Source organism: Sciurus vulgaris, assembly GCF_902686455.1.
Source record: "Sciurus vulgaris genome assembly, chromosome: 5".
NCBI classification, from domain to species: Eukaryota; Metazoa; Chordata; class Mammalia; order Rodentia; family Sciuridae; genus Sciurus; species Sciurus vulgaris.
The window spans coordinates 84,499,818-84,512,652 of NC_136465.1; the positions used below are offsets into that span (position 1 = coordinate 84,499,818).

The following is a 12,835-nucleotide window of genomic DNA, read 5'->3' on the forward strand; positions in this document are numbered from 1 at the left end:
CTCCAATACCTGGAGATTAAACAATATGCTATTACATGATGAATGGATAACAGAAGATATTAGGAAGGAAATTAAAAACTTCCTAGAGGTAAATGAGAACAAAGAAACATCATATCAAAATCTTTGGGACACTATGAAAGCAGTACTTAGAGGAAAAATTTATTTCATGGAGCGCATTCAATAAAAGAAGTAAAAATCAACAAATAAACAACCTAACACTTCAGCTCAAAGCCCTAGAAAAAGAAGAACAGACCAACACCAAAAGTAGTAGAAGACAGGAAATAGTTAAACTCAGAGCTGAAATCAACGAAATTGAAACAAAAGAAACTATACAAAAAATTGACAAAATAAATAGTTGGTTCTTTGAAAAAATAAACAAAATTGATAAACCCTTAGCCACTCTAACAAAGAGAAGACGAGAGAAAACCCAAATCACCAAAATTCGGAATGAACAAGGAAATATCACAACAGACATGATTGAAATACAAAACATAATTAGAAGCTATTTTGAAAATCTATATTCTAACCAAATAGAAAATGTCGAAGACATCAACAGGTTTCTAGAGACATATGAATTGCCTAAATTGAACGAGGAGGACATACAAAATTTAAATAGAACAATTTCAAGTAATGAAGTAGAAGAGGTCATCAAAAGCCTACCAACAAAGAAAAGTCCGGGACCAGATGGGTTCTCAGCCGAGTTCTACAAAATCTTTAAAGAAGAGCTTATTCCAATACTTCTCAAAGTATTCCATGAAATAGAAGAGGAGGGTACCCTCCCAAACTCATTCTATGAAACCAATATTACCCTGATCCCCAAGCCAGACAGAGATAAATCGAGGAAAGAATATTTCAGACCGATATCATTAATGAACATTGACGCAAAAATTCTCAATAAAATTTTAGCAAATCGCATACAAAAATATATTAAAAAGATAGTGCACCACGATCAAGTGGGTTTTATCCCAGGGATGCAAGGTTGGTTCAACATCCGGAAATCAATAAATGTAATTCACCATATCAATAGACTTAAAGTCAAGAACCACATGATTATTTCAATAGATGCAGAAAAAGCATTTGATAAAATACAACACCCCTTCATGCTCAAAACACTAGGAAAAATAGGGATAGTGGGAACATTCCTTAACATTGTAAAGGCCATCTATGCTAAGCCCATGGCTAATATCATTCTAAACGGTGAAAAACTGAAAGCATTCCCCCTAAAAACTGGAACAAGACAGGGATGCCCTCTTTCACCACTCCTATTCAATATCGTTCTTGAGACTCTAGCCAGAGCAATTAGACAGACCAAGGAAATTAAAGGAATACGAATAGGAAAAGAAGAACTCAAACTATCCCTATTTGCGGATGATATGATTATATACTTAGAGGAACCAGGAAATTCCACCAGAAAACTGTTAGAACTCATAAGTGAATTCAGTAAAGTGGCAGGTTACAAGATCAATGCTCATAAATCCAATGCATTTTTATACATAAGTGAGGAATCCTCAGAAAGAGAAATTATGAAAACTACCCCATTCACCATAGCATCGAAAAAAATAAAATACTTGGGAATCAATCTCACAAAAGAGGTAAAAGACCTCTACAATGAGAACTACAGAACACTAAAGAAAGAAATCGAAGAAAACCTTAGAAGATGGAAAGATCTCCCATGTTCTTGGATAGGCCGAATTAATATTGTCAAAATGGCCATACTAAAGGACGAATGATATCACTAATAAGTGGAGGATAACACATAATGGGGGGGAGGGACGGGTTAGTGTTAGGGTTAGAGTTAGGGTTAGGGAGGGGGGCAAGTATGGAGGAAGGAAGTACTGTATAGAGGGTAAAGAGGGGTGGGAGGGGTGGGGGGAAGGGAAAAAATAACAGAATGAATCAAACAACATTACTCTATGTAAATTTATGATTGCACAAATGGTATGCCTTTACGCCATGTACAAACAGAGAAACAACATGTATCCCATTTGTTTACAATAAAAAAATAAAAACTTAAAAAAAAAATAAAATAAAATAAATAAAAAATAAAAAAAAATAAAAAATAAATAAAAATAAAAAAAAATGGCCATACTACCAAAAGTGCTATACAGATTCAATGCAATCCCAATTAAAATCCCAATGACGTACCTTACAGAAATAGAGCAAGCAATCATGAAATTCATCTGGAAGAATAAGAAACCCAGAATAGCTAAAGCAATCCTTCGCAGGAAAAATGAAGCAGGGGGTATCGCAATACCCGAACTTCAACTTTATTACAAAGCAATAGTAACAAAGACGGCATGGTACTGGTACCAAAATAGACAGGTAGATCAATGGTACAGAATAGAGGACACGGACACAAACCCAAATAAATACAACTTTCTAATACTAGACAAAGGCGCCAAAAATATGCAATGGAGAAAAGATAGCCTCTTCAACAAATGGTGCTGGGAGAATTGGAAATCCATATGCAACAGAATGAAACTAAACCCATATCTCTCACCCTGCACAAAACTCAACTCAAAATGGATTAAGGACCTTGGAATCAGACCAGAGACTCTGCAGATTATAGAAGAAAAAGTAGGTCCCGATCTTCAACATGTCGGGCTAGGACCAGACTTCCTCAACAGGACTCCCATAGCACAAGAAATAAAAGCAAGAATCAATAACTGGGATAGATTCAAACTAAAAAGCTTTCTCTCAGCAAAGGAAACTATCAGTAATGTGAAGAAAGAGCCTACAGAGTGGGAGAATATCTTTGCCAATCATACTTCAGATAGAGCACTAATCTCCAGAATCTATAAAGAACTCAAAAAACTCTACACCAACAATACAAATAATCCAATCGACAAATGGGCTAAGGAAATGAACAGACACTTCACTGAAGATGTACAAGCAATCAATAAACATATGAAAAAATGTTCAACATCTCTAGTAATGAGAGAAATGCAAATCAAAACCACCCTAAGATTCCATCTCACCCCAATTAGAATGGCGATTATCAAAAGTACAAGCAACAGGTGTTGGCGAGGATGTGGGGAGAAAGGTACACTCATACATTGCTGGTGGGGCTGCAAATTACTGCAGCCGCTCTGGAAAGCAGTGTGGAGATTCCTTAGAAAACTTGGAATGGACCCTCCATTTGACCCAGCTATCCCACTCCTTGGCCTATACCCAAAGGATCTAAAATCAGCATACTACAGAGATACAGCCACATCAATGTTCATAGCTGCTCAATTCACAATAGCCAGACTATGGAACCAACCTAGATGCCCTTCAATTGACGAGTGGATAAAGAAACTGTGGTATATATACACAATGGAATATTACTCAGCCATAAAGAATGACAAAATTATGGCATTTGCAGGCAAATGGATGAAATTGGAGAATATCATGCTAAGTGAGATAAGCCAATCTCAAAAAGACAAGGGACGAATGATATCGCTAATAAGTGGAGGATGACACATAATGGGGGGGAGGGAAGGGTTAGTGTTAGGGTTAGAGTTAGGGTTAGGGAGGGGGGCAAGTATGGAGGAAGAAAGTACTGTATAGAGGGTAAAGAGGGGTGGGAGGGGTGGGGGGAAGGGAAAAAAATAACAGAATGAATCAAACAACATTACTGTATGTGGATTTATGATTACACAAATGGTATGCCTTTGCGCCATGTACAAACAGAGAGGCAACATGTATCCCATTTGTTTACAATAAAATAAAAAATAAAAAAAAATAAAAAAAAATGTTGGGGTTGGGGTTGTGGCTCAGTGGTAAAGCACTTGCTTAGCATGCGTGAGGCCCTGGGTTAGATCCTCAGCACCACATAAAAATAAAATAAAGGTATTTTGTCCACCTACAACTGAAACAAAATATTTAAAAATCGATCAATAAATAAGTAAAGAGTCTTAGGGTTATTATTAAATGACTAATTTATCTGGATTACTTAAATCTGATTCACCTGTTTTGATTCACACGTACCAAATCCATTCTTAATTTTGTTAACAGAATGACCCAAGACAAATTTCACCTATTTTCCCCTGATTAAAACATACCAAAGGCTGCTCAATATTTATAAATAATGTATAAATTGTTTGGTAAGATACTTCTTTTAATTTTTTTATCTGTTCTAATTAGTTGTACATTACAGAATGCATTTATACATTTTGATTAGTCATACATAAATGGAGTGTGATTTCACATTTTTCAGATTGTACATATGGCAGGATCACATCTATCAAGCAGTCATATATGTACATGAGGTAATAATGTCTGCTTCACTCTATTATCCATTCTGTCCTCATCCGCCTTCCCCTCCCTTCACTCCCCTCTATCTAATCTAAAGTAACACTATTCTTCCCTAGCACTCCCCCTACCTTATTATGAATCAGCATCCGCTTATCAGAGAAAACATCCATCCTTTGGTATTTTGGGTCTGGCTTATTTCACTTGGCATGATATTCTCCAATTCCATCCATTTACCAACAAATACCATCATCTCATTCTTCTTTAAAGCACAGTAATATTCCATCATATATATATATATATATATATATATATATACACACACATATATACAAATCAAGAATCAATAAATGGGATGAATTCAAACTAAAAAGCTTCTTCTCAGCAAAAGAAACAACCAATAATGTGAAGAGAGATTGGAAGAAAATCTTTATCACATGCACCTCAAATAAAGTATTAATCTCTAGGATATATAAAGAGCTTGAAAAACTTAACACCAAAAAAACCCAGATAACCCAATCAATAAATGGGCTAAGGAACTGAACAGACACTTCACAGAAGATTACAACTGATCAACAAATATATGAAAAAAATGTTCAATATCTCTAGCAATTAAAGAAATGCAAATCAAAACTACACTAAGATTTTATCTCACTCCAGTCAGAATGGCAATTATCAAGTATTCTTCTTAATGTGGTCTGTGTGAATTTTTCCAACTTTATTACCCCATGCACTCACTACCTTGTGCTCTCCAAGTAGCACCAAACTGCTTGCAGTTCATTAATTCTTTATATTCATTCTACAAGTAGCTCCTTAGCACAAATTATACATTAGACTTTGTGCTAATAAGCATGGGGTATCTGGAAGTGAACAAAACAAGTATGAGCCACCTTCACAGATCTCAGAGTCTAGTTCAGAAAAATCTCCTGAGAGATCCCTGCTGACCATCCCCCACTTAGAAAAACTGACGACTCCCACTACACCTGGGACACATCACCATCCAAACACACTTGACCTTTTATTATAAAAATGTATTTACTAGCTTATCTCACCAACATTGCACATAAGCAATGACAATATCCTATTCATCTTTGAAATAAAAGTTACAAAAATAGACTATGATGATCATAGTCTAGCACACTGACACACTTAATAAATATATGCCTAAAAAAAAAGAGGAAAGGAATTACTTTATTCTCTCAATTTTTTTTTCTTTTTTAGTTTTCTTCAAGTCACTCTCTAAAACATATGTCCCTTAAAAGTCAGGCATCAGATATTATTGGTCCTGTCCTGAACACATATTGACTACAAAATATTTGCTGACTACATTCTCTAGATATACAAATCACAACTATTTAGGAAAAAGTATGTCTCAGTATGATACTTGAGAAATGGAAATCAACACCAATCAGACTGACAGGGTCATTTTTTAAAAAGTATATATATATATATACATATATATAATGTGTGTGTGTGTATATATATGTGTGTGTGTGTGTGTATATATATGTGTGTGTGTGTGTATATATATATATATATATATATATATATATATAGGGAGAGAGAGAGAGAGAGAGAGAGAGAGAGAATATTAAATTCTTTCCATGAATGTATGTCTTCAGTTATAAAGCCAATTTACTAAGAATATAGGCAGAAATGAATCATGAAACTTTAGAATTGTTCATTCAAACCATAGACATGAAAAGACATGAAATTGTAAATCTAGATGATACAGAAAGAATTCCAAAACTTACAAATGATGCTGGTTCCTACAGTACGTAGTAACAATGACAGTATTGACAATAGCAAATATATAACATGTTTTCTACTTGCCAGGCACCATTCTAAGCATTTTACATTCACTAACTAGCTTGATCCTCTTATCAATGTCACCATATATCACCATTACGAGATAAGCAATATCAGGTACAGACAGGTGAAGTAATTTGCCTAAGGTCATTCTGCTAGTAAGTGATAGAACTGGATTTAAATCTAGGAAGTATAGTTCCAGAGTCTCTGCTCTTAACCATAATAACTATCCTGATTTTTTACTGTTAATACATTAATAAAAGGCCATACAGACCCTACACAAGGAAATGGACCTGTGGCACACTTCAAGATGTGCATTTTCTCCTTCTTTCTTCTTTCTATTTTTTTATACTTGAAGTTTAAAAAATATATGTATATATAAGACAAACTAGAGAGGTTATCAGGAAGTAGAGATTTGGAAAAGAAGTTTGATTATTCTGTAGTACAGAAAGAAATACAAGGATTGCTAATCATAACAACCTACTTCTCAAAAAGTTCAAGAGCTGTAAGGAAAAAGTCATCACCTGTCAGCTCGCCATCACAATTGGATCCATCACAAAGATCAACAAACATTTTACAAGTAACAAGTGGGAAAGCCCACTTCAGACACCCATGCCAGGTAAAAGACTTTGAAAGTGCTGCAATAGATTTAATTTATAGTTCTAAATTGTATGACAGCAAGCACATTTCATAACTTCAGCAGCTTTTGTAAAAAACCTTTCTTTAAAATAATTCTTATCTAGCTGTCACTACTTCATCTCAAATAATAGAAACAGGGTATGGATTCAATCTATGACCTTGAAATTTTAAATTTATAAAAAACTGGTTAGAAGCAGAATTATATCCCCTTCAAATAAACAAACATACCATATAGGGCCTTTGCACTTGTTTTTGAACTGTGATCTCTGTCCATTTGGGAAAAGGGGGGTGATGATCCGTAGCCACTGTAATAAAAAAATGGTTATTGTGTTGGGTTAAAGTCCAAAGTAGGTCATAAAAAATACAGAAGTAGAAAATAAAAATTCCAATGTGCCATCATCACCATGTGTTTAAAAAAGGCATACTGAACCTATGGTAAGTTTGCCAACACAAGCAAGATCCTGCTCTGGTGAGTGCTGAATAAGTACAACACAAACCATATGAGCCCAATGAGGACCAAGGTGGGTGCAAGTCAAGCCTCCTCTCGAGTGCCAGGTCAAACTGCAGCCTGAGGATTCCCCAAGGTTGGGACTATCTTAGAAGTCCCAACATAAATTTGCCATATCAATCAAGTTCTGAGTGGTAATACAGTTAAAACAAGTTCCCAGAGACTTATGATATAATGACGTAGATGCTATTATCACAAACACTCAAAATACAACCTATAAATAACACTTTATCACTAAACTTGACACGCTCAACTCTGTATCTGGTCTCATTACAAATATGTTAGATGAAGTAAATACTGATTTGTTAGCATTTTATTCATTTATTCAGTAAAAACTTATTAAACTTTAGAATCTAGAAGAGCAAGGAGAATGGGAGGGGGAGACAAGATACTGCTAATAATACAAGCAAAAATAGTTACAACAGAATGATACATCAGGGTGAAACTAATAAACATAACAGAGGATCAAGGAAGGATTGACTTCATTGGGATATTCAAAAAGTAGACATTTAAGCAGAATCCAAAAGAATGGAAAGAAGTTCAAAGTTGGGGGAGAGTAACACTGGGAAGAGATTTGTGGAACTGACCCAAGAAACAGCATGGTGTCTGTGGGACATGAAATTTAATGAGTTGTGCCTGGAAGATGAATGGTTGGAGAAGTGGAGGCACATAGAGCACTTTTTACATCATGGCTTAACAATTAAATTTTTATTCCCTCGATATGATAAATATTATCTACCTGAAAAATGAGAAGTGAAATATATATCACAATGGCCAGTATTAAAACAAAACTTTGCACAATACAGAAGATGTACAATTTGTCACTCAGGCCAGGATTATGATTTCAAGTTATACCTGGAGCCACTGGGATTGTTTCATCTGTCTTACTGTTGTTTTGTTGTACACATGGTACATATCTTGACAGCATGGACTAAATGAGATTTAATCCTCCTCAAAATATTCCATTCTACTTTTTTCCTACTAAAAATGTATAATTTCTCACTTGTAACTCTATCTCAATCACTTTACATAGGGTAATAAAAGCAGAGAACCACCAAAAAAAGCCAGTATTTTACAAATAACAATTTTTAAAATGTTCCAAAGATTCTTGAAGCTCTGAACTAGAGTCTATAAAAGCAGTCATATAAAAAATACTAGACTAAAACATCTTCCAACCATCACTGAGGTTGATAGTAACCATTTTATTCAATATAGACAAACTTTTAATGATAACATTTGTTAGTAATAGATAGCATATATCAATGAGGAATGAACTACATTAAAATTGCAACTAATCCTTTTATTAAAAATACAAACAAATTGAAACTACCAAATCAAATCCCCCAAAAAACAAATTTAAAATAGACTTTTCAACTTACTTCATTTGAGATGGGTACATTCCAAAACCACTGGGATGATTAGAAATATGACCATTCATTGTGGCTCTCACTTCTGTGTGCTTAAAAAAAAAGAAAGTGCACATAAATTAGAAGCAATAAAAGTGGTCAAGACATCTCGGTTTTCGAAAGTTACTCATTCAACAAGTATGTGCTACTGCAAGGAACAATGCTTAAAATGCAGACATAAAGATCTCCTCCCTCAAGGAACTCAGACTCCAGAGGAATAGATGGACATACAAACTAAGATATGACTGCCAGTTAGCACTGAAATACTAACATTATAAACAAATTTAGATGAGGAAAAGAAAAATCTAAAATACAGTCTTGAATCTCCCAAGTACATAGGCATAATTCTATATTCTGCCCAAGCTCAATAAATTCTCAACTTCATAAGATGTTATTTCATTACTTCATTGTAAAAATAGCATAGACTAATTAAACTAAAAAACTTACAAAATATAGAAAAGTACAAAGAGGGAAATATCAAGCCGAGCCCTATCACTTAAAGATAATCATGCGAGCACATGCTTAGATGTGTGAGGCCCTGGATGTGATCTCTACTGCTAAAAAATAAATACAAATAGTCATTTACATCCCTGTCAATTGCCTTCCCTTTTTTCCTGCGTGTATTTTTCTTTTCTCTCTTCCTTGCTTCAAAGCACATTTGACAACATACCCTATGCATACATAATTGGATACATCTTTTTTCAAGAAAGTGTTCCTTTACACATTCCTGTCACTTTTCATAAGAAAATGATTTTTTAAATCAACATTAAATATTTATCTTGAGAAACCATGTTACAAAAGAAACAAATTTCCTCCAGACAAGACAAACAAGACAAGAAAGAATAAGTAAAACTTCCTTATTGCCAAAAAGAATGGGCTTCCTTTCTTTCATCTAGACAGCATTGCTATATCTGACCTAAGTGTATGCACTCCTGGGTATTTTGTCTTCTCTCGATTCTGTGTCACCACAGTATTCTGGATCTTGTCTTACTTTTCTGACTTCTGTCTTTTCATATACATTACATGTCCTCAATAACTGAGAGGCAAAACACCCACCTTTGTTATAGAACAAGGGCAAGGGTAGTGCAAGCATGAACTGAGTGACTGCCATGTGGTATTACGACAGATGCGAGGACTACTGTGCAGAGCAAAACAGCTACCTCTCAGTTACAGGGCCAATACGCTAATGCGAAAAGCAGACACTTAATGAACAAATGTGAAGCTATAAATTGCAGTGACTATTATGACAGGAAAAATTCAGGGTGATATAGAGGCATATAATAAGGAAGCTTAATCCAGATTGAAAGAGGATTAAAGAAATGATATTCAAGACCTGGGAACTCCAAGTTAATCCTCATTCTTCAGATCTCAGTTCAATTGAAATATCCTCAGGGAAGCTTTTACTGACCTTCCTGAATAAATAAAATCCCACTATCAGTCATTCTCCATACTATAAACAATATTTCAAAGTATTCACCTCAGATAAAATTTTTCATTTGCTTAAATTAATTCCTGACTTCACTAGACCATTAGCTCTAAAAGAGCAGGCACTTTTGTTTATATAGAGTAAGTTTTCATTAAATATTTATCCAAAGAAAAAAAAGAAAGAAGTCTATGTCCCTCTCTTCAAAGAGGATATTGTAGTCTAAGGAGACAAAATAAATTCATATGAAACAAATAGTAAATAATTAAGTCCCAATGTATGGGCCTCTATTTTAAACCCACTAGAGGTTTAAAGAAGAGAAAAATCAAGCAGATTGTTCTAACTTTGTGGAAGGGTGAGGACTTTCAAGTACTGTTTCAGCAGCTCAAAAAAATGGTTTAAGATTTGTAAAGATTCTCAAAACACTCAAATTTAATTCAAGCTTTCCTAGGAGTGTTTCCATATTTATCCAGTATTTAAAAGCAAATTTCTAGATTAATTGGCCAAAGGAATTAAATGTCAATCTAAAATTATGCTGGACTAGTAGTATATTGAGCATTCCAAAATACAGCAACAGTCATTTGACCTTTATTCTCCTACATGCAGCAAGCCACAAAGATTCTTCTGGGAGAGATCTCCTTCATATATCAAGGCTGGAAAATAAGACGTGATCCTGATGGACTGGTAACTGGTAAATGTGAATAAACTCTGATCTTCCACCAAGTTCTATATACTCCCCCATATATCTCTTAGTAACATCCTGAGAATTTACTACCCGAACTCAGATATTCATTTGTCCTATCATTCCTCCACAGATTTAGTGTTCTCTTGTCTAAAAGGTATAGCTTTGGTAATTTCTTCAGATTCACTCTTGTGAAGATCCTTATTTACATTAAAATTAATAAAACTTTTATGCTCTTCTCTTGTTCATCCACTCTATGTTAATTAGTTGGGTTCCTAGACCCACTCACAGAGCCCACATAAGAACTGATGAGGATAGAGGGGATCTGTTCTCCCTACAGAGCAAATAGTGACTACTCCTCTACATATGTAGTACTCATAAAATTCTGCGTATCTTACATTGCCATTTTCTTTCCTTTTTTTTTTTTTTTTGTCATTTCTTTCTTCATTTTATACTTAGAAACAATCAGTGGTATTGCGGTATGCCAATTCTTAAAGGGGGAAAACATTTACTGATTTCCATAGTATATTCCCACCATGGTCAATTTCAAGCTATCAATGGTTTAATAGCAGCTTACAAAATTCCTCCATATTTCATAGTTGGCTGTTAGAAGTTACAGGATCCAACTCTGGAATTGGAACCAGGACGGAGGCCTGTAATAACACTAAGGATTACAGCTAATGGGTTAAAACAAGGGCATTCAGTTAAAAGCCTGGAATTCTAACACTACCTTTGGCACTTACTGGCCTTTGCAAGTCAACTAAAGCTTCTGTCTCAATTTTCTTATCACTAAAATAGAGATAATTCTTGATCTTCCCTAGCTCACAGGGCCAGTGTAAAGATCAAATGAGAAAGACACACAAGTTTCTTCAAAAGTCCAAAAAAAAAAAAAAAAAAGGAAGAAGAAAGTTCTTTCAAAACAAGTTGGTTCATTCAGTATATAAATCAAGCCTTCAGGGTCTGTGCCGATTTTGATCTGGTTTGCATCTTAAAAGCATGGCAGCTGGTTTTAATGAAAAGCGATAGTCACAGCATCCCATCTTTTTGGTGTTTAATTCTTCATGACAGTTAAATAAATGCCTGGTTTGTGTTTTGTTTTAAAATTGTGATTTGTCTGAATAGACAACATTGGAAAAGGGAATAGAAAATGTCAATTTGCTAAATTGAATTTTAAATATAGAAACATCTCATTGGGCCACTGTAGTTTCACTTTTCACAGCTAGTCATGTGGCAATAAGGGATCTTGCGAATATTGAAACGGGAACAGTTACAATGCACACCTTGCAAAAGAAATGATTATAATGTTTCTTTTTTCTGTAGGCTTTTAAAATACATATCCAATTTATACCTAGATAGACCATATACACAAGTTAAAAAGTAAACTGTTAGCACAATATTGTGTTGTTCTTCCCATAAAATGCTAATGCAGCTAAAAAACTGAGACAAAGTTTTATCACTTTGAAGTCACACAAATGCAGTTAATTTTACTAAATGTACTACCTGATTCTACTCAAAGTATATATTAAAACCATGATAACAACTTCCAACTATTCAATTTAAAGTAAGAGTCTCAACTTCCTTATGAAAACTTTTTTTATAAGTCACAGTTACTATAATTTTTATTATGCACATAAAATAATATTCTTTGCCAATTACAAAATAAAAATAATAAAATTTAAGATCTAAATTAAGCACACCCAAAAAGTTAAACCCTGCAACCTTTTTTAAAAATAAGTAAATAGGATATATGAAAATCACTGGAAGAATAAATGAAGCTGAAATAGCAAGTTAAATTTGTATCAGAAAGTTTTAAGATTACCAAGTATACATAAATGAAGTTTTAGATTCCCTTTTCTTTATTCTTGTTTGCATCTGGTATCAGTTTTCAAACTGTTGAATGAGAATACCACCTACCCAGTCTTGTTACCAAACAGCTAGTAGCTCTCAGCATACTGAGCTGTCCTTTCAAAGGTCTGTTCTCTCAGAACTTGCCACTAACTTGTTTTGTTTACTGATGTGCTTATTGGGTTTGGCACAGTATCCTGAAGTATCTATATCCAGACTGCAATTTATGTCTCAATCTCAGTTAAAACCAGGAAGGGAGGTTATTATTAGCATTTTGGTTTTAGCTAAAA

General features: G+C 34.4%; 1 protein-coding gene across 7 annotated transcripts in view; it reads right to left on the bottom strand.

Annotated features, from left to right (window-relative positions):
* Positions 1–12,835, bottom strand: part of EPS8 (EGFR pathway substrate 8, signaling adaptor) — a 171,808-nt gene that overhangs the window by 63,524 nt on the left and 95,449 nt on the right. For 6 of the 7 annotated variants that reach the window (XM_079140398.1, XM_079140394.1, XM_079140393.1 and 3 more), the window contains 2 exons: positions 8,569–8,648; positions 6,910–6,986 (listed from right to left, as the gene is read on the bottom strand). The exons of the other annotated variant lie outside the window; for it this stretch is intronic. In XM_079140398.1, coding sequence (XP_078996524.1) covers positions 6,910–6,986; positions 8,569–8,627 — 136 coding nt within the window. In that variant the 5' untranslated portion in view covers positions 8,628–8,648. The remainder of the gene's footprint in view (positions 1–6,909; positions 6,987–8,568; positions 8,649–12,835) is intronic. 7 annotated transcript variants of the gene reach the window in all.